General features: G+C 41.7%; 1 protein-coding gene across 1 annotated transcript in view; it reads right to left on the reverse strand.

The window, feature by feature from the left end:
- Window positions 1-2,107: 2,107 nt before the first annotated feature.
- The window catches only part of LOC102825500, an 81,266-nt gene continuing 60,044 nt past the window's right edge, over window positions 2,108-23,329 (reverse strand). The window contains exon 3 of the mRNA XM_006864506.1: window positions 2,108-2,822. Within this exon, the coding sequence (XP_006864568.1) occupies window positions 2,108-2,822 (715 nt within the window). The remainder of the gene's footprint in view (window positions 2,823-23,329) is intronic.

Consider the following 23,329-nt stretch of genomic DNA (forward strand, 5'->3'; position numbering starts at 1 on the left):
TAGCCTTAGTTTACACAAATATAACAAAAAAATAGTAGACGTCCAGGATTTTGACAAAATCTGTCTCTAGATAAATTCAAGGGAACACACATTCTTGATATTGATAACTTATCAAAATCATTTGGTTATGAGCAACAAAATCACTGCTAGCCAATAGAATTTCTTATTCTCAGAGTCTTCTTTCTTAATGTCTGAGCCACAGAGAAACACAAACCCAACAACATTTTCATTTTTCCTTCCAGATCAATTCCCCTTAGAGATTTTTCCATTAACATTTGATGCACGATTTTCATTTTCCCTAAAATCTGTATCTGGAAGTCTTCCAAAATTTTAGGAAGTAGATTTTACTAATTTTTTTGTACGTTTTTCACCCATTTCATCATAAAGTTTTTCTCTTGATCTTTCTGAGCAATCTTCTGCCACTGATGGAAGGATCTGTAAAGCTTAGTCTATAGGAAAAAGCTTCCTGTTTCAAGGCCAGTCAATTTCTTTCTCCAGATGGCCTTCAGCAGTCAGCCAGCTACCAACTGTCCTCTCATTACTGCCTTTTGTTGGCTCCCTCCAAAACATTACTAACAATCCCTGACTCTCCAGTCACTGGGCTAGATCCCAGGCCCCTTCAGTTTTAGCTCTTCTGGCAGTAGTCCCTTCTTTGGGGAGGACCTGGAGATGAAGCTAACACTGGGCTTCAGTTATGGAACAAGTTGATATTTGCATTCACACGGGGCTTCCAAGCAGTTGTCTGGAATAGTCATGAGGTTGTACTTCCTTACTCGGGCTTGTGGCTTGGACATTTATTTAGTAAGAGTTCTGAAAACAGCATTTCACGTGATCAAAGAAGAGTCTGTTCGACCTTGCTGTGGTGTTTGAAGGTGATCCATGTATGTGGTCTTTGCTGTCTTCTCTGCTGACTGGCCCTGAGTCATGAATAGACAGAAAATTGGGAAGCCCTAAGGCCTTTCACTCCATTCTCCGGATCCCTGGGGTTAGACATCAATTTGTTTCAAATGTGAATGGTTGATATCACAGTGGGTGTTAAGCAAATGTACAATATACAAATCTGCAAGGTGGTTGTTGTTGTTGAGTGTCATCAAGTGGGTTCTGACTCACAGCGACCCTCTATAGAGTTTCCAAGGAGCAGCCGGTGGGTTTGAACTGCCAACCTTGTGTTTCACAGCTGTTCCGTGGGAGAAAGTTGAGGCTTTACAACCTCGGAAACCTTTATAGGGTCGCTGTAAGTCGATATCGACTCAAGAGCACTTAACCACACCACCATGTGTAAGGGGATAGGATTTGTACAGAAATGAGACGTTTTAGCAGAGTGGATGTTATTGTTGTTGTTAAGTGCTGTCGAGTAGGTTCCGCTGACCCATAGCGACCCTGAACAGAGTTTCCGAGACTGTAAATCTTTACAGGAGCAGAAAGCCTCCTCTTTCTCCCGCGGAACGGCTGGTAGTTTGAAACTGCTAACCTTGCGGTTTTGCAGCCCGATTCGTAACCACTACGCTATCAGAGAGTGGATAGTAAAGTATTAAAGAAAACATTTGTTAGAAATTTGATGATAGTCTAGGAGTGCTGGTGTGGCACTGCAGGTTAACATGCTGGACTACAAACCGCAAGATCAGCTGTTCAAGCTCACCAGCTCCTCCTCGGAAACACTGTACAGGGTCGCTATGAGTTGGAACCGACTCGACGTCACTTAACAACAACAACAATAACAACAACATTAGGAGTTCTGGTGTGGCGCTGTAGGATAAGCATTGGATTGCTAACTACAAGGTCAGGGGTTCAAACCCTCCTCAGGGTAGCTCTGAACTAGAACCGACTTGAAGACATTTAACAATAACAACAACGTGCAAAAGAAAAAGGATGAAAATGGACATTTTAAAAAAAGAGAGGAAAAAACAGGGATAAGAGAGTAGCAAGTCCGCTATCAGGACATTCCATCCTTTGATTGGAAGAAAGGAACTCATTCCCCATTTCCTGCCAGTTGCCAATGGATATAGCTATGCGTTTTATAGTTCCAAAGCTGCCTTTTCTGACCAGCCCTCTCTCAGAAAACCAGTTCGTCACAGATGAAGTTAAATCCAAGAAGTTTTAGCATCACCTACCTCCACTCTTTGACTCGGGTGGGGAAACGATGGGAGCCAGAGAGAGCGGTTGCAGCTCTCAGCCCTTCCAGGTTTGCAGCCTGCAAACCTCGAGGGCAGGCTGTGCGGGGGCAATTCTGCCAACGCACCGCGGTCAGCACTGTCTGCGTGCGCGCATGAAGCCCCGGAACCCTGGGCCACCGCGCGCGCTCTCCACCTTGCCTGCAAGACTCCTCCTCCACCTGCGTCAGACGACGTGGGGCTGCTGTCCGTTCCCTGAGCCCGTCGTGGGCTGGAAGAGGGAGAGGAAGGCAGCAGGCCGGGCTACCTGCCTCGGGCCTGCAGGTTGCCCAGGTGGACTGTGAGGCAGTCGAGACCCCATCGCTGCCCAGGTGACTGAGGCGCGGTGGGAGTGGGTACTGCGGCCTCCGAAGGCTGGGTCGTGGGGCAGTCAGCTCTGGTTTCACGAGGTATGGTGATCGCGTCCGCCCCCGCAGGCCTGCACTCCTGACTGGACCCAGGTAGCGCTGCATCCGCTGCAGCTCAGCCTGGGTGCAGAGGCCATAGCACCGGGTCAGGCACTCGCCGTGGATACACATGGCGCAGGTGCCCACTTGGGTGAGCGCGTCGAGTGCGTCGAGCAGGGTGGGGGGGGCCTTGCTGAGTGCGCTCAGCAGGGCACCCAGGCTGCCTCTAAGGCCAGAGTTTGGGTTGGTCCTTGCTCGCTGGGTTCTGTGGATACGATCAAGACTCCGCCCTTATTATGACTTGTTCCACAAAGACATATTTACCTTTGATCTTCCTTACAAGGCTGATAGAAAGATTGGCTCTTTGGGCCAATAAATCTTCCCTAGATGCTTCTGCCATCCACCCAGCTGAAAGCTGGCAGAGGCCAAGATGTTCACTTAAAATTGAAAATGCTAAAACCATGTGAGATTCCCAAATTCAACAGTTACAGCATCAGTGTAATTCTATGATCTTCTTCCATCAGTTTCTGGAATCTCTTCTGTCACAGTTTCTTCTCATTGATGTTGGCTAATCTTTGAGGTTTTCCTGACCTTCCTTAAAACGTTTATGTGGGGCAATATTCCTATAAACTTGTTGCAAATCTTCAATGATTTGGGAAGCTATCCACTTGAGTTTTGTTAAAAATTTGTTATTAGTCCCGATTTCTGAAACTACTCTCCACCACATGGCACAAAAATCATCAATTTTTAAAAGGTGCCCTGATGAGACTAATAAAAAATGTATTAACACTGATTGCAGAGACATGTTTAAACATCTTTTGTTTGAAATAAACCTATGCATGTGTACTGGAACCTAGGAGCAATATTTTTTGACTCATTAGGTAAGAGTGTCACCATTGGACCAATGAATAACATCAGGATAAATGGAGAAAGGATTAAGATTAAAGTTGTCAAAAATTTCATTTTGTTCAGATCACAACCATCAACATTCATGGAAACAGCAGTGAAGTCAAAGGAACAATTTGCATTAGGCAAATCTGCTGTGCAATATCTCTTTAGTGTGTTCAAGAACAAAGATGTCAGTTTGAAGACTAGAGTGTGCCTGACCCAAATCATGGTATTTTCAATAACCTTATATGCATGTGAAAATTAGACAGTGAATAAGGAAGACTGTAAAAGAATTGATACACTGAGTTATGATGTTGGAGGAGAATTTACTGAAAGTACCATGGACTGCCAGAAAAACGAACAAATCTGTGTTGGAAGAAGTATAACCAGAATAGTCCTTAGAAGCCAAGATGGCCAAACTTCGTCTCTCATCCTTTGGCCATATTATCAGGAGGGACCAGTCCCTGGAGAAGGACATCATGCTTGGAAAAGTAGATGGTCAGCGAAAAAGAGGAAGCCCCCCAAGTAGATGGATTGGTACAGTGGCAGCAGCGATGGGCTTAAACATAGCAACAATGAAGAGATTGGTGTAGGACCGGCCAGTGTTCTATTCGCTTGCATAGAGGGTCGCTATGAGTCAGTACTGACTCAACAGCACTTAACAACAACAACAATATTAAAGCAAGGAGCGCTAACTTCCTATAGAATCGTGTCAGTGATTGCTTCAAAATCTCTTATTTGCCTGAGGCAAAAGTCCAAGCTTTATATATGACCACCATGTCCCTGTTTGCTTTGGGTCCTGCCTAAGACTGACTTGAGTTCCTTCTGTCTTTCAAACTATAGGCTCACCTCCTCTCATCAATTGAATCTTACCCTAAGTAGTCTTAGAAATTGATAACTGGCTATTCTCTTAACGAAAGGAGCCTGGTAGCGTAGTGGTTACAAATCGGGCTGCGAACTGCAAGGTCAGCAGTTCGAAACTACCAGCTGTCCCGTGGGAGAAAGATGAGGCTTTCTGCTCCTGTAAAGATTTACATCCTCGGAAACCCTGTACATGGTCGCTATGAGTTGGAACCGACTCCACAGCACTAACAACAACATTCCCTTAACGAGGCTGAGTGAGCCCTATTTAGGACAAGCCACAACATTTTAATGGGAGATATGGAGAAGATTTAAATAAGAGATACACTGTGTTTGTGGATAGGAAAATGAAATACCATAAAATGATTGACTTTCCCCAAATTAATTTTTTCCCTAAATTAAATTCCCAATCCCATTCAAAATATCCAAGTCTTGACAAAATGATCCGAAGTTGGTATTGTAAACAGGCAGTGCTAATTGAAAAATTAAGAAAGAAAAAATGAGAGGTGACTTGTCCTGTGAACTAGTATCAAGCTCACCAGTTTCTCCTTGGAAACCCTTTACAGGGTCTCTATGGGTTGGAATCCACTCAACTGCACTTAACAACAACAACAACAAAAAAAAATGTAAATAGTCTGATATTTGCAAAAGAAAAGACAGGACAGATTAGATAGTTCTGAAACCAATCCTCATATAAATAGGAATGAATGTAATAAAGAAATCACCACAAGTTAGCGGGGACATGGATAGTTAAGCAAAAAGTATGAGGTTTTACTGTCATATATATATCCAAGAGAATTAAAAACATTTATCTGTACAAGAACTTGAACATAAATGCTCATGGCAGCATTAATCATAATACGCTAAATGTCCAACAACTGCTAAACGGATAAACTGTGGTTTACCAAAATTATGGAATATTGTTATTGTTTGTTGTTGGGTCCATTCCAAGCCCTAAGGACTCTATTTTTGTTGTGAGGTGCCTTTGAGTGGGTTCTAACTCATAGCGACCTGTGCACAACAGAATGAAACACTGCCTGATCCTGCTCCATCCTCAAAATCATTGCTGTCTTCCAGTCCACGATTGCATCCACTTGTCTGTCCATCTCACAGAGGGTCTTTCTCTCTTTTTTTTTTTTTTGCTGACCCAGTTTATCAAGCATGATGTCCTTCTCTAGGGACTGGTTCCTCATCATAACATATTCAAAGCAGGTAAGACAAAGTCTCACCATCTTTGCTTCTAAAGAGGATTCTAGTTGTACTTCTTCCAAGACAGATTGTTCTGTTCAATATTCTTTGCCAGAGCTATAATTTAAAGGTATCAACTCTTCTTCAGTCTTCCTTATTCATTATCCGGAATTTGCATGCATATGAGGCAACTGAAAATACCATGGCCCCTATATTGTTATTGTTGACAGGTGCTGTTGAATCAGTTCCAACTCATAGTGTCCCTGTGCACAACAGCATGAAACACTGGCTAGTCCTGTGCCATCATCTTAATTGTTGTCATGTTTGAGCCATTGTTGCTGCCATGGTGTCAACCCATCTCATTGGAGGTCCTCCTCTTTCAATGGCCTACTACTTTCCCAAGCATGATGCTCATCTCCATAGACTGGTCCCTCCTGACGTGTCCAAAATATAAGGAACCAAGTTGTACCATCCTCCCTTTTCAGGAACATTCTGGCTGTACTTTTCCCAAGACAGATGTGTTTATAGTCCTCTGGAGGTGCATAGTACTTTCAATATTCTTCTCCAAAACCATAATTCAATTGCATCAATTCTTCTATGGTCTCCCTTAGTCACTGTCCTTCTTTCATATGTAAACGAGACCATTAAAAATACCATGGCTTGGATCAGGTTCACCTTAGTTCTCAAAGTGATATCTTTGCTTTTTAACACCGTAAAGAGGTCTTTTGCAGCAGATTTGTTCAATGACATAGGTTGTTAGATTTCTTGAGTGCTGCTTCCATGAATGTTGACTGTGGATCCAAACAAAATGAAGTTGTTAACAACTTCAATCTTCTCTCTGTTTATCGTGATGTTATATATACCCTCCAGTTGTAAGGATGTTCCTTTTCTTTACTCTGAAGTGCAATCTATACTGAAGACCCCACATTAGCCAGCCATAAAAGGAAGAAGTACTAATTGATGCTACAATATGGTTTAAACTTGAAAGCATTCTGTACTAATGAAAACAATAGCACATTATGCTAAATGAAAGAAGCCACATGCAAAAGACCACACATATTGATGATTCCATTTATATAAAAGATCCTGAATAGGCGAATCCATAGAGACAAAGTAAGGGACTGGTGGGAGGTGGGACTAGGGAGTAACTAATGATTGATACGGGGTGATGAAAAACGTTTTAGAATTAGTAGAAATGGTTACATAGCTTTGTGACTGCAATAAGAAAATACAGAATGATATATATATCTATATTTTAAGTTTTTATTGTGAATTGAGTGACAGTTACAGGGCAGATCATCAGTTTTACATTCAACAAATCATATACTTTGTTTCATTACAATAATTATAATCCCCTCCATGGACCATCAGTTAACAATATTTCTCTCTATTCATTTTAGCTCTTTTTTTTAACACTCAGGCATATATAATAAATTACACCACCAAAGGGCACATTCTGCAAGCCTGCCTCCTGGCCACCAGCTCTCAGTCCCTCTCTTCCCATGAATCCAGAGTCCTTAGCTGCTCCCTCTCTCCATATCCTCATCTCTGGTGTCACTGCTTCTGAAAGCTTGTGCTCTTCTCCCTTAATGGTCTGAGGGTCCTCTGTTTATGGACTGTAAGATGAACTACTCTCTTGTTTTTGTTACAAAACGTCTACCTTTACAATTGTGACAGTCACAATTAGTCATGATAACTATTACTCACTATTGAATCCTAAGAATCGTATCCCCATCTTTTTATAACAGACCCGTCTAGATAAGATGAAAACTATTCAGTGGGGACACTTTCTTCCCCCACATATTCTTTTTTTTTTTACATCTCTGGTGTCATTGTTTCTCTGGGTAGGATCCTGCGCTCAGCTCTTCTCCCTTGATGGTCCCATGGACCTCTGCTCCTGGACTGCAAAGTCAATCACTCCCCTCCTTTTGCTACAAAACATCTACCTTTACATTTCCAACCTTCAGTCAGGCCTGATAACAATTATTCACTCTTGTACCACAAGAGACCTATCCTCATCTCCTTTCATCAGCCCCGCCCAGACAGATTGGATACTACTCAGTAGAGATTCTACCTTCCTCCGTGCCCTCTGGATCTAGGCTCCCTCTTAAAAGCTTGCAAGCCAGTCAAAAAATATGGACAGCTTCACTGATTTGTGTGTCATCCTTGGGCAGAGGCAGTGCTAATCTTCTCTGTATCGTTTCAATTTTAGTATACGTGCTGCTGAAGCGAGCACAGAATGATATAATTTTAAATTGTAAATTTTATGTTTTATGAATTAAGAGTTTAATAAAAAAGTACTGGAGAATTTGATTATCAAGAAAGTCATATCCAGTTAAATGCATACATCAAAATAAATCCTAGATGAACTAAATCATTAGGTTAAATTTACTATGAATAGTAACCTGGTCTAAGAATTGTGAAAACATTTTTACACATATCTGTAGATTTCACTACATAAAAATGAAAAACTTGAATCTAGGAATACACACCAGAAGACTAAACAAAATAATCCGGGATGCTATTTTTCATAAAATGGCAAGAATATGGTTTCTATTCTTACTGCTTCAAAATCTCACTAATATTTATTAGACCAATTCTAAGACACTTGCTGAACAAATGCAATTCGTAAAGGAAGCTATATAAATAACTAATATCATCTGAAAAGTGAAAGTAAAATGAAACTATAAGACACTTTTTTCTTCTACCAGACTAACACCACCGTGAATTCAAGGGTAAAGTGATATTTTCTTTATCTCCGGCAGTGGAAGCAAAATGTGATTCAAAATTCGCAAGCAAGTCATGAAAAAGGAGGCAGCCTTGTGTGTAGGTTGTATAGACATGCACAGTGCTATTTGTTGTTGTTTAGTGCCATTGAGTCTGGACTCCTCAATGCTATTTAAAAAAACAAAAACAAAAAACTCCAATGTGCATTTACCCAGGTTTAACATGATAGAATCAAGAGGAGTCCTGGTGTGGCACTGGATCGCAAGGTTGGTGGGTCAAACTCACCAACGGCTCCTCAGAAACCATGTACAAGGTTTCTATAAGTTGGAAGTGACGTGATGGCACTTAACAACAACAATGTGCTAGAAGCTTGAATTTTATTTTTGTAGCCCTAATTAATTATTGATGTCCTGGTGTGATGCTGTAGGATAGGCATTGGACCAAAAGGTGAATTTGAACCACAAAGTTAGAGGTTCAAATTCACCAGCTGCTTCTTGGAAACCCTATACAGAATTGCTATGAGTCTGAATTGACCCAATGGCACTAATGAATGGAAACAATTTATTATTGGGGTCCTGCTGTGGTGCTATAGGATAAGTGCTAGACTGATTGTACACTATTTAAAGCTCTTGACTGCTAACCTAAAGGTCGGCAGTTGGAACTCACTAGTCCCTCCCTGGTGAAAGGTGTGTATTCTGTTCCTATAACGATTTACAGTCTTGGAAACCCTATGTATGGGATCATTCTACTCTGTTCTGTAGGGTGACTTTCAGTCTGACTCAACTCGACTGGGGGGGGGGGGCGGATTTTATGATATTACTTTCAATTTTCTGTCAGAAAACATCACCTATAAGAAATGCTAAAACGTAACCATACTTTCATTATAGTATTTGTGGTCAATTGCCCTGCTTCGAGTTTCCAAGGAGTGGTTGGTGGTTTTGAACTGCCAGCCTTGCTGTTAGCAGTCCTGTGCTTATCTGTAGTGCCACACCAGGACTCCCTCATTATAATTGGGGGGGTCCTTTTTTTTTTAAATCTCTGTTTGTGTTGACAGATGAATACTCTTAAGTATTGTTTTTAAGAGATGAGCAAGAAGTAATCTAACAAAAGTCCCCATTCATCCTCAACTTCCAGGTTCAGGAGAAGATGGAGGAATAAGTACTGGAATGCTAACCACAAGGTTGGCAGTTCAAACCCACCAACTGCCCTGCTGGAGAAAGATGAAGCTTTCTGCTTCTGTTAATATTAATAGCTTCGGGAAGTCTGTGCAGGGTGGTAGTGAGTAGGAATCGACTCAGTGACAATGAGATTTTAATATTTTATTAATGTAGTATTGTTGTGTGCTGTCGAGTTGGTTCCAGTTTGGCTGGTGGGTTTGAACTGCTGACCCTGTGGTTACTAGTCCAGTGCTTATCCTATAGGATCATGCAGTAATTAAATATTAATTCCCCTACTTCCACCGGCCCCTTCATTCTCTATTAGAATCACCTCCTTCCTGCCCACTGTGACTCAGACAATCTAATTCAGACTCAGGAAAATGTGGGGATAGTTCCACGCGGTCTTAAAATTGACGCAGGAGAACACAATTCCTCTTATTACATGGGGAACAACATTACATAAAAGCAAACATTTTGTTAGTTGATTTGAACCTTCAATTCCATCATGAATGATGTATGTCTTTCGTTATAAAAACACCGGTTCTGTGTTTTAAACAAGATTCCTGAATGTAGCCCGACTTAGCTTGCTATGAGAAAGTGGCTGCAGGAAGATGTTGGGGACCGGCTGGGTGTGGGACAGACAACCAGAAGCCTGCTGTCTATACCTTGTTCTTGCTGTCTAGCTAAAGCTCACTCAGGATAATAAGGCTCTGTCAAAAAATTGCGCTAATTAGTTGCAATTTCTCAACGTCTTTGGACTGCTTCTAAAAACTAATTACTGGGAACCAGAGAGAGTAAGAGAACACACCCTGCGGATATGTAGTTAATACACACACCCCTCGGAGGCACTGATGGGACAGGCTACTTAATTTCCCCAAAGAGGATGCAATAGGTTTGCCCCTCCCTGTCTTTTAAGTTTTTCTTTTTTAACAGCTTTGTTAATTTAGGTTAAGTGGTTTGGTTGTCATGGAAACCACTATTCCTCTCAGGCTGATTGTGTCAAAGGCATCATTAATCTGTTTTCTCAACTGCCTCTTCCTCATCCATCTAATTGCAGCCTCCTCCCCCTCCCTTTGGATGACATCATTTTGGACATATTTAGGACACCATATGTGAGAGCCAGTACAATTTGTTTTCTATTTATGGTCCGTATCATTGTGTTGATTGTCATATTTCCATCCCTGAGGAGTCAGGTGACTCCCCTAGGTGGGGGATGTAACTTTTCCAAAAGTGAAGGTCAAAGTCACTGCGTTTAATTCATCTCAAGCACAGTTTTTTGTTCTTTTGTTGTTATCAAGCAGGTTCTGACTCAGTGAAAGCTGTATAGAATTTAGCTCCCGACAAAGGAGACTTTTTTTTTCTTTCAAGTTTTTATTGTGAATTGAGAGATCGTTTGCATGGGAGACCATCAGCTTTACATTCATCCTATCATATTTCATTTCATTGCCATAATGACAGTCCCCTCTATGCATCATCATTCAACAGCATTTACTTCCATTCCCTCTGTTTTTTGATGTATACGGAAGCACTCAGGAATATTTAACCATTCAAACAACCAAAGGGTACACCGCGCAAGCCTGTACATACCTCCCCCCTCCCCCCACCATCAGCACACAGGACCTCTCCCTCCCTGAGTCCAGAATCCCTATCTGCTCCATCTCTCCATCATCTAAAGGAGACTTTTTGCTGCCTTCCCCTTTCCTTCCTTCTGGACTCCTGAGTCTTTTCTTTTGGATATAAAGTAACTATTTTTGATGTTGTTCTGGGAACCATGGTATTTGAAAGAGTAAGGAGCTCTGGTAACGTAGTGGTTATGAGTCTGGCTGCGAACTGCAAGGTCAGCAGTACGAAACTACCAGCTGCTCCGTGGGAGAAAGATGAGGCTTTCTGTTCCCTTAAAGATTTATGGCCTCGGAAACCCTGTACAGGGTCCCTATGAGTCGGAACCGACTGCATGGCACATAACAACAACAACAAAGACCCTGTAATATTGGGATAGACTCCTGGTGTGGTGCTGACTGTGAACCACAAGGTTGGCAGTTCAAACCCACCATCTGCTCCTCGGAAACCCTATACAGGGTTGCTATGAGTAGGAGTCAACTCGATGGCACTTAACCCCAGCAGTATCGGCATAGAGAAAGTATAGTTCAAGTAAGAGTATATCCACCATCCTAGAGGGCTGACCTTGAACCTGGTAAGAGAGCATGGAGTCCTGTCCTGTGTCCTCCTCTCAGGAGTGCTCCTGATGCATCGTGGTTTTCTTTGTTCCGTTTGCCTTGCTATCCATTTTCACAGGTACCTGACCAATAAGGGAAAAAGAGTGAGAAAGTGGCAGTTTGAACCCAGGGAAAATTTCCAGTTGATTTGTTCTGTATTCTTCGGTCAGGAGGCATGATTTCCAGGTTTCCAAATTCCCCGCCCATTATTATGACAAGTATCCAAGGTTGAGGACAGTTTGGCTGTGAGCAGTGTTGTTGTTGTTAGGGGCCATCGAGTCAGTACTGACACATAGCAACCCTGTGCACAACAGAACGAAACACTGCCCAGTCCTGGACCAACCTTACAATTGGTGACACGCTTGAGCCCATTGATGCTGCCACTTTGCCAATCCATTTCACTGGGGGTTTTCCTCATTTTTTCTGATCCTCCACCTTACCAAACATGATATCCTTCTCTAGCAACTGGTCCCTCCTAACAATATATCCAAAGTATGAGCGACGAAGTTTAGCCATCCTGGCCTCCAAGGAGCACTCTGGCTGCACTTCTTCCAAAACAGATCTATTGGTTCTTTTGGCAGCCCATGGCACTTTTAGTATTCTCCTCCAACACCACAATTCAAAGACATCAATTCTTCTACAATCTTCCTTATTCACTGTCCACCTTTCGCATGCGCACCTTGTAGAGATCCTAGGATGATCTAGGCTTCTGACCTAGGCTCCTGGGGGGGAGGCCGGTTAATTATGGGAGGCAGCAGCCTAGGTAAGGTGACGTGGGAAGATGGACATGTGGCTTGAACATGTGTGTCTGACTCTACGTTAGCACCAGTGCAGAGCTGAACTGACTTTCCTGGGTGAAAGGAATATGTAGTTTATTCTAGTTTCAGATGGCTCTGTCTGAGTCTTTAATACAATTGTATGGAAGCAAAGCGACCAATATTTCATCGTTCCAAGCAATAAATATTCTTACCAAGGTTAATGAGTAATGGAGGTAAATTTTGTTGTTGTTGTTGTGTGCCGTGGAGTTGGTTCCAACTCATAGCGACCCTGTACAGGGTTTCTGAGGCTGTAAATCTTTACAGGTGCAGAAAGTCTCCTCTTTCTCCTGTGGAACAGCTGGTAGTTTTGAACTGCTGACCTTGAGGTTAACAACCTGATTCCTAACCACGAAGCTACCAGAGCTCCTTAATGGAGGTAAATAGTGAACGCTAAATGCAAGCACTTAGGAATTAGAAGCAGTGCTTAGAACAAGTAGTTCTTAGGAAGAAGAGCATGAAAAAACAAAAAGAAATTCTGATTTTGCTTGGTAACTTTATTGAGACTTTTGATACCTTAATTAAGAGAAATAACAATTTGTGTGTTTATCTAGAAAATCATTCAAGTTACTTCTGGGACATTTTATTGGGTTTTCTATTTAAATGAAAGCATCATTGGACCCAAGGAAGAATAAAAAACCAGGATCGAGCCATACACATTCCTTTGCTTCTGTCTCTGTTGCTTCTGCACGAGTACCCCACTGCCCTGGCTTTGGCAGCAATTTCTGCATCCTTATAGATCTTGTTTCTTCAGCTCTCCAGATAGTGATATGGATTAGTTCTCAGTCTTCTGAGTTGAGAATTCTCAGGAGAGGATCTTTATTGTTCATTTCATTTTTCAATTTGGGATGTACGGCAGTTGCCTGGCTTATACCCATTTTTCAGGCAGGGGAGGATCACTGCAGAGCAGACTGTGGACAAGAAATCTAATCAAACCACCACTCAGAGATGTGCTGCAGCCCTTGTAATCAAAAGAACCGGCAATTTCCTTTCCCTCCTCCTCTTACATCACAGTTGTTCATTTATCACAATTTTTAACACAGTGAGCAACATTAACATTTAAGTGGCAATTGTTAAGTATATAAAAACCCTTTCTGTTGTTTTTCCACAGAACTCTTAGAACACCTATATTGTGGTTGTTAAGTGCTGTTGAGTTGGTTCCTACCCTTAGTGACCCTGTATAAGGTTTCCAAGGTAAGCTTGAACTGTCCACCTTGAAGTTGAAATGGCTTTGCAGTCTGGCGCATTAACCCACAGTGCCACACCAGGACTCCAACACCTATATTTTATACCAAATGTTTCTTTTTCTTAGAATCCAAGCTTTATATTCCATTTAAAAAAAATGTTTTATTGTGAGTTATGTGATAGTTTACGTGGGAGAACATTAGCTTTACATTCATCCTATCATATATCGTTTCTTTGCCATGGTTACAATCCCCTCCATGCGTCATCAACCAACCAAAGAGTATACCCTGCAAATCTGCCTCCCCTCCCCCCATCATCAGCACACAGCCCCTCTCCCTCTCTGGGTCTAAAATCCCCAGCCACTCCATCTCTCCATGTCATCGTCTCTGCCTCCATCTCTGGTGTCACTGCTTCTCTGGGTAGGGTCCCATACTCTGTTCTTCTCCCTTCATGGTCCCAGGGACCTCTGCTCCTAGACTTCAAAGTCAATCACTCCCCTCCTTTTGCTACAAAACATCTACCTTTACATTTCCAACCTTCATAGTCAGTCCTGATAAGAATTATTCACTATTGTACCACAAGAGACCTATCCCCATCTCCTTTCATCAGCCTCACCCAGACACATTGGATACTACTCAGTAGAGATTCTACATTCCTCCGCGCCCTCTGGATCTAGGTTCCCTCTTAAAAGCCAGTCACTTCTTGCCTTTGTAATCCCCCCATGTTGGGTAGCCAATGTCTAAGTTGCCCATCCCTGTCTACTCTGTGTATGGGGGTGGGTGGGAATGATCCTTGCTATAAAGATTTGTTTCCTCTTTTGAGCTACTGCATCCATGTTGTTGTTGTTAAATGCCGTCGAGTCGGTTCCAACCCATAGCAACCCTCTAGGGGGTTTCCAAGGAGCGACTGGTGAGCTTGAACCACCAACCTTGTGGTTCAAACTGACTTTGCAGTCTAGCGCATTAACCCAGAGCGCCATACCAGATGTAGGTCAAGTTCATAGATTACATTTTAAAGTGGTGCAGTAGGATGTAGAAGCCACCAGATGTCACTATTGCAGATAGCTTTCCAAATTTCCCAGCTAGTATTAGACTTTGCCCATGCAATGTTTTAATAACAGTTGACAAACTAAAAAGTCATCTAGACATTCCTTGATGACAAGAAACCATAGTGAACAGGAGAGCAAGTGGTTTACCTTTAAAGTTATCCAGCTAAAGAGAACAATATTTTTAAATGCTCATCATCCCAGTAGAGTTTTTGTAGGATAGTCAACTAAACAAGCTTATCCTAAAGTGTCTTAAAACTCTAGACATCTGGAAATCTCTGATTCTAAGCTAAACAGACACAGTCTCTTCCCATTACTCAATCTTCATGTGCTTTTGTTTTCTCAGATTCAAATCATTTAAATGTTATTCATGAAAACTAGCTGCTAAGACTATATAACCAAAAATCTCATGGGAGTTGATTCTTTGGTTTGGCGGTTTAAGGTCCTGGTTTCATAGCACATCCCTAGTAGTATGTTCTACCTCCTAGCTCATTGCACAACACCTGGGGTCTTAAAAGCTTATAAGCAGCCATTCCAAGACACAGTAACTGGTCTCTATTTGCCTGGAACAACAGAGTGTCCAGAACAAGAGGAAGGTATGGGCTGTGTGGCTAATTGCCACCATCAACAAGTGCTTCTTTTGCCGTGAGGACTGGATGGTGCCCAGCTACCATCACTGAACATTTTGATCAATGATTCTGTTGAAGAGTTCTAATGAAATGGGTAAAAATGCGGAACAGAATTTCAAATTCTCATGGACTTCAGACTTCCTGGAATCATGCAGGATAATGAAGCTCTGAAACTATCAGCCTGAGATAATGTTTAAACCTTAACCCAAAGTTGTTGCTGTTAAGTGCTGTCAAGTCAATTCCTACTCAACTGTGACTTTGCATAGGGTTTCCAAGAAGCGACTGGTGGGTTTGAATCGCCGACTTTGCATGTTTATCCTACAGCACTCCACCAAGACTACCAAAACAAAATATTAAAACCAAACAATAGTCTAGCTTAACTAGTAAGGAATGTCTACCTTGAGCGTTATGCTCTTTAGAATTGGTCTTTATGAGATCCAAATGATAACAGCAACTGGAAACGATTAGATAGAAACCTTAGGAGCCTTGGTAGCATAAGCACTGGACTGCTTACCACAAGGTTGGCAGTTCAAACCCACCAGCCTCTCTGTGGGAGAAAGATGAGGCTTTCTGCTCCCATAAAGATTTATAGTCTCAGAAGCCCTATACAGGGTCTCTATGAGTTGGAACCAACCCCATGGCAATGGGTGGGGTTAGGGGCAGAGAGTTGATGTCAGTGAGGAACAACTCAGAAAAGGAGGCTGACAATGCTTCCCAACTCAGAGAGTGTCAGCTATGTCCCTGAGTTGTAGAAATGCTTGAGTTGGCTTAGGTTTTGCTGTATATATTCCCAACAACAACAAAATAGATTTTAAAAAAACAAAAAGAAAACAGCAAACAGCATAGTGGAATTCCTAATGGAAACCTTAAGAATATATCACCCACCAGTGCTTCACAAAGTGGGTTCAATAAAACACTGATGTGTTTTATAAAACTCCTCAAGATGTGTCTTGAGAAAGGAGTTCCATGCACAAGTGAATTTGAGAAGTGCCACTCTGCATCCTCCCTGCCCCCATTCCCTGGCTTTTGGAGCCCTGGTGTGGTGCTGTAGGATAAGCACTGGACCAAAAAGTCGCTTTGAATCACAAGGTCAGCAGTTCAAAGTCACCAGCCACTCCTCGGAAACCCTATACAGGGTCGCTGTGAGTCAGAACCGAGTTGACGGCACTTAACGAAAACAACAACCCTTGATTTTGGGATATTTACAGTAAACATTCTAATGGGATTTTATGTGTCAGTTTGGCTAGACCAGTTATTTAATCAAACACTAATTCTAGGGTTACTATGAATGCATTTTATAGATTTCATAAACATCTGCAATCAGTTGACTCTCAGTAAAGGATATTGTGGGTGGTGCCATCCAGTCTGCTGAAAGGCCTTCAGAGCAAATTCGGATTTCTCGGAAAAGAAGAAATTCAGAATCAAGAGTGCAGAACCAACCCTGCTTAAGTTACCAGGCTGCCTACCTACACTGTAGATTTTAGACTTATCAGCTTCCACAACCACATGAACTAATTATTTAAAATACATCTCTTTACATATATATATATGTTGTTGTTAAGTACCTTGGAGTCGGTTCCGACTCATAGTGACCCTGTACAGGGTTTCCGAGGTTGTAAATCTTTACGGGAGCAGAAAGCCTCATCTTTCTTCCTCGGAGCGGATGGTAGTTTCTAACTGCTGACCTTGAGGCTAGCAGCCCAATTCGTAACCACAATGCTACCAGAGCTCCTATATATATATATAAAAAGTACATATATATATGTATATGTATATATATATATATATGTATATGTATATATATATAAAAAGTACATATATATGTATATGTATGTGTGTGTGTATATATATAAAGTATATATATATAGTAAAGAAATGAGTTTAACTTTTTCTGACTCAACAGCACTTAACAACAATCCAGCATGACCTACTCTAAATTTGACCACAGACCCTATTATACATCATTGCAGATTGTATACATCGCCTACTGGTCACCTGTAGAACTGATTTTCTGTGAAATATACTTTGAGGACTGCCCTTACCTTAGGATGGATGTTTGGTGTATAGATCTGTAGGATAAGCACAGGACTGTAAGGTCGGGTTTGAATCACAAGATTGGCAGTTCAAGCTCACCAGTCGCACCTTGGAAACCCTATACTCGGTCGCTATGAGTCAAAACCAACTTGGTGTACTGAACAACAACAATGTACTCTAGGACAGTTTTGTAAATCCAGGCAAGGGCACCAAGGAACTCATTGTGAATAGCTCTTCTATAGTAGCCTCACACTTTGATTTTTGGATGACAAGATGTCATATTTAAAACAACAACAGAAAATAAAATGAGAGGGCTTCAAAAAAACCTTGTGGAAAAATGGAGTTAAAAGACGATTAAAATTTTCCCTCATATGTAGGGGATATGCATTTTTATCATAGTGTCTTGGTGTGGTGCTGCAGAATAAGTGTTGGACAGTTGACAGCAATGTTGGCGGTTCAAACCCACTAGCCGCTCTTGAGACATTCTATACAAGGTTGTTAAGAGTCGAAACAACTGGATGCACACAACAGCCATTGGACTTCTGGTATAGCGCTGTAGGATAAGCACTGAAATGTGAACCATAAGGTTGATGATTCAAACCCACCGGCTGTTCCTCAGAAACCCTGTACTGGGTCACTCTGAGTCAGAATGGGCTTGATGGCACACCAACAACGCTTTTATCATTTATATCACTGAAAGGAAATACTGGAATATGAAACCTCGACTTTCCTCTCTTTGGAGGACTTCTCAGTGCTTACAATTTTTCTAACTGCAATTGTTTAGTCCCAAATGCGCCTCCGTGCCCCCGACACAACGCTGAAGATGCAATGTTACTTTAGGCAGTTGCCATGGAGTCTGTTCCGACTCCTAGTAAGTAGTCTTAAATGTGTCAGAATGGAACTGTGTTTCATAGGGTTTTCTGTGGCTGACTTTTCAGAAGTAGATTGCCAGACCTTTCTTCTGAGGTACCCCTGGGGTGACTGAAACCTCCAAACTTTTGGTTAGCAGCTGAGTGCCACCTGGGGACTCCATGTCACATATGACTTAACTCTTAACGCTATGGTAGTTCTGATAGTTAGTAAATGAGGTGTTAGAACTGTGCCTAGAACCGGGTAAGCTTTAAATAAATAATAGTAAACATTATTGACAATTAGTAGAATGTTTTGAATTGAAGTAATATAATATAATGTAGACCTTTCAAACTTCTTTCCCTAGTAACTTAAGAAAACTAAAAACAAACCTCAAAGTGATGCTTCTATTCCACGGTCAAGGTTCACTTTAGAATGTGTAGCATTGTACCCAAGAGCTATTGGAAGTGCCTCTCCATACTCCCGTTTTCCCTACCGTACTGAGGAAGCCATTTGCTCTTAGGGAAGGTCACAGTGTTCATGTTATTTCTGAAGTGTCAGGGCTAAGTGGTGGTTTTTTTTAGGGGGGAAGCAGACAGTGGAGTGAGCCAAGCATGCTGCTTATGAGACTTTGTTCTCACTTGGGGGCCTTTCCAAGGTTTTCAGTGCTGTTTCTCCAGATTTGCCCAAGTTCAATATCCAGGTTATGCCTCCTCACAAGTAGACTACCTTTTGAAACTCACAGTGGATGTGGGCTCTCCTAATTTGGGTTTGCATGACATTAAATATAATAATGGCACCCTCTTGCCTCACTTGTGTGCCCTCAAGTCTCAAACGCAATGGAGTAGGGAAGTGAGGACCCTTCAGGAATATCTCCAGGACCCACCCTATAGCAAGGCTCCCAGGCTCAAGCACTCTTATAGTTACTCACACCAGCTGTGGCTCACAGTTCCTGGTGGGAACCACAGACAACCATGCTTGAAAAAGGCAGGCTGAATTGACTTTTCTCTGTTGTCCCTTGAAGTACTGTGAGTAGTAACTCCTTAGAAATGGTCACTTCTTCGAGAAGAAATTTTATAAGATGTTGGCAGCTCCTTTGTAGATAGAGGTATGATTCTAAAATAGCTTACTCCTATTTGGGACTAGAGTTAACTTTAATATTTAGCATATGTGAAGGATGAACACTAAACAGAATGTAAGAAAAATCCTTTTGGAAACTCCTCATTGATTTATGGACCCCTGGAAGAGAGCATGGAGGATTATGGGATTAATTTTTGCATGTGCCAAGAGGATGAAATAGAGCTTGGGAATTACTGAGGTTAGACACAAAGGGAAATGATATAAGCTCTGTGGATGAAAAGAAATGATAATAATAATAAAAGCTCTACAAGATATATCAGGTAATAAAGCATGGGAGCCAGATGGACACACAGCTGTATCGTACAGAACATTCTATCATAAATTAATTCCAATTTTAGAAGATGTTTATAAACGTGCATCAGGAACCAAGGAAACTTCTCCTTGTTCCTCAATCTCACTGCCCGCCCCCAAAAGCTATGAGCGTTAAATTTATAAAGTTATTAACCAGTATATTTATCTTGCTCAAATGGGTTTATGTATGGGAAATTCTGGAAAATAATATTTACTGCCTGGCTAATAATAATATATACAGTACTTGATCATTGGGAAGTAGGTTTGGATAAAGCATCTCAAAGAGATGGCGATAGAAGGGTTTTGTAGGTATTTTGAGACTAGATCCAGACAGAATACATATGACTTTCTCATTACTAGGACATATCCTTGAAATAATCATGGCTGTGTTAAACTATTTAGCAGATTTCTTAAAACTGAGCCAAAACCACTGCCACGGAACTGATGACAACTTATAGTGACCCTGTAGGACAGAGAACAACTGTTTCCGAGGCTGTAGATCATCACAGGACCAGACAGCTGCATCTTTCGCCCTTGGAGTGCCTGTTGGGCTTTGCCATTAGCAGCCCAACATTGAACCCGCTATGCCACCAGAGGTCTTATATTTCTTACAATTGGAAAACAAAATTTTACGTTCAGCACTGGATTTAGTTAATTGTAATGTGTTTATACAATGAATATTATACAATGGTTGTAAATAATATAGACTATGTAACGCCGGAAATATAGTGTGTTAAAAGTAGATTCGTAAACAATCGTTATGGGATAATGCACTTTTGGTAAGGTCATCCATAAATGTATGTTTGGTCTTGTCAAACTCAATTAAACATTGAGACTCGAGGCTGTTAGAAGACGCAGTTGGCATCGAGCTGCTCTGCAGGGTGTCAGAGTGGAGGCATAGCTGTGGGTAGGGCAGAATCAGGTGTTCCAGCGTCGTGGGAATCATTGTAAGCAGTACAACTTTGGTGCAAGGAGAGGAGGAACACATCAGATAGGGAAAGAGCTGCCATGGCTTAAAAACATCGTGCCTCAAAGAGGCTAAATAGTTCTTGTAATATCATGATAGGCTTTAGTGGTTCCTCAAGAGACACCATGCTCCGGGAAACCCACAGCTATGCTGTCTTATCAGGTGTTGAGTGTTCACTTACATTACCAACCACAGGTCACCTCAATCATTAAGCAATGCTTCTTAGTATCATAGTTGAAGTTCTAGCTCCTGAGGTGTTGTTAAGTGCCATCAAGTTGGTTCCAACCCACAGCGACCCTGTGTAGGGTTTCCGAGGAGTGACTGGTGAGCTTGAACCGCTGAGCTTGCGGTTCAAACTGACTTTCAAGTCCAGTGCATTAACCCACAGTGCACTGTGGTTGTTGTTGTTAAGTGCTGTAGAGTTGGGTTCCAACCCATAGCGACCCTGTATAGGGTTTCCGAGGAGCAGCTGGTGAACTTGAACTACTGGCATTTTGGTTCAAGTGGACTTTGCAGTTGGCACATTATCCAGCAGCGCCATACCAGGAGTCTAGGACATCAGTTTGAATTTGCATATGAGCAATTAATTGTTGGTCTGTTCCACAATCTGCCCCTGGCCTTGTTTTGACTGATGATACGGAGATCTTCCATCGTCTCTTTCCGCAGATGTAGTCTATTTGATTTCTATGTATTCCATCTGGTGAGGTCCATGTGTATAGTCGTCTCTTAGGTTGTCTAAAGAGGGTATTTGAAATGAACGAATCATTGATTTTGCAGAATTTTATCATGCGATCTCCAGCATCATTTCTATCACCAAGGCTATATTTTCCAACTACTGATCCCAACCTTTGCATTCCACTCACCAGTGATGATCAATACATCTTGATTGCATGTTTGATCAATTTCATATTGAAGTAATTGGTAGAATTCTTCTATTTCATACTCACTGACTTTAATGGTTGGTGCATAAATTTGAATAATAGTGGTATTAACTGGTCTTCCCTGTAGGCGCATGGATATTATCCTATCACAGACAGCATTGTACCCCATGACTGATCTGGATATGTTCTTTTTGACAATGAACGTGACACCATTCCTCTTCAATTTGTCCTTCCCGGCATAGTAAACCATGTGGTTGTCAAATTCAGAATGGCCAATATCAGTCCATTTCAGCTCACTAATGCCTAAGATATCAATGTTTATGTGTTCCGTTTCATTTTTGACTATTTCTAATTTTCCGAGATTCATACTTCGTACATTCCATGTTCTGATTATTAATGGATGTTTACAGCTGTTTCTCTTCATTTTGGGTTGTGCCCCATCAACAAATGAAGGTCCCGTGGGCTTTACTCCCACGGTCTTTACTCCATTCGCGTCATCATGGTCAAGTCTACTTTGAGGAGGCAGCTCTTCCCCAGGTCATTTTGAGTGCCTTTTAACCTGAGGGGTTCATTTTCCGGCACTCTATCTGACAATGTTTCTCTGCTATTCAAAAGGTTTTCAGTGACTAAATATTCATTAGTAGTTCGTCACTCCTTCTTCCTAGTCTGTCTTTGTCTGGAATGAAACCTGTCCTCCATGGGTGTCCCTGCTGGTATTTAAAATACCAAAGGCAAAGCTTCCAGAATCACAGCAACTCACAAACCTCCCATGTACAACAAACTGACAGATGAGTGGTGGGTACTTATAGATAGATATGCATGTAGTAGCTAGAAATGCATAGCTGGTCCAGGGGGGACCGGAGTCCAGGAGCGTAGCTGCCTCTAGAACACTGCAGTGTGTACCACATCTGGTGTGACAAGGTCGTCTTCTGCCCATGAGACCTGCCAGGCAAAGCTTGTCATTGCCAATGGTTGCTGCTGAAAGGTCACATATATGGTTTTGTCCTGGAACGGACTGCTCTCTGCCTGTATCTGGTCTCTATGGGAATAGAATTAGAATGTTAACTGAAGGGTCAATTTTGATACAACAGGACTTTTAACCTTTACCCATTGTTGCTGTTGTTAAGTGCCATTGAGTCAGTTCCAACTCATAGTGACCCTATATGGGGTTTCCACGTAGCAGCTGGTGGGTTTGAACTGCCTATCTTGTGGTTCACAGTCTAGTGCAGACCCTAGAGTGCCACCCAGGAGTCCTTTACCCATAGTGTTCACGAATTGTTTTAATTAACATCAAATTGCTAAAGTTAAAAGTTGAAAAGCCCATTTTCTAAAGTATTTTAGGGATCTATTTCTTTTTTTTCCTCCGTTTTTAGGGATCTATTTCTTTATCTTAAAAAATATAGCTAATAAAAATAGATATGTACCTGATCATGTCTGATCTCGGAAGCTAAGCAGGGTCGGGCTAGTTAGTACTTGGATGGGAGACTACCTGGGAATACCAGGGGCTGTAGGCTTTGGAGTCTTGGTGTAGCGTTGTGGGTTAATGTGCCAGACTGCAAAGCCGTTTGAAAAGCAAGGTCGGTGGGTGGTTCAAGCTCACCAGCTCCTTTTCGGAAACCCTATACAGGGTCGCTATGGGTCAGAACTGACTTGACGGCATTTAACAACAACAACAACAAGCATAATTAATTTTTGACTACTTTTTAATTAGTAATAAGTCAGTACATATTTTGATGAATCAAATCCCTCCACCTACTTAATGCCTTTTAGATATATAATTGTCAGTGATCAGTATAAAATTTTAGTTCTTTTTTCTTGTAAATTCTCGAATTAGGGCTGACTATGTGCTAGTGAAATCGATCAAACATGCAATCAAGATGTATTGCTCATTACTGGTGA

This window comes from Chrysochloris asiatica, unplaced genomic scaffold (genome assembly GCF_000296735.1).
Source record: "Chrysochloris asiatica unplaced genomic scaffold, ChrAsi1.0 scaffold00065, whole genome shotgun sequence".
In the NCBI taxonomy this organism is placed as follows: domain Eukaryota; kingdom Metazoa; phylum Chordata; class Mammalia; order Afrosoricida; family Chrysochloridae; genus Chrysochloris; species Chrysochloris asiatica.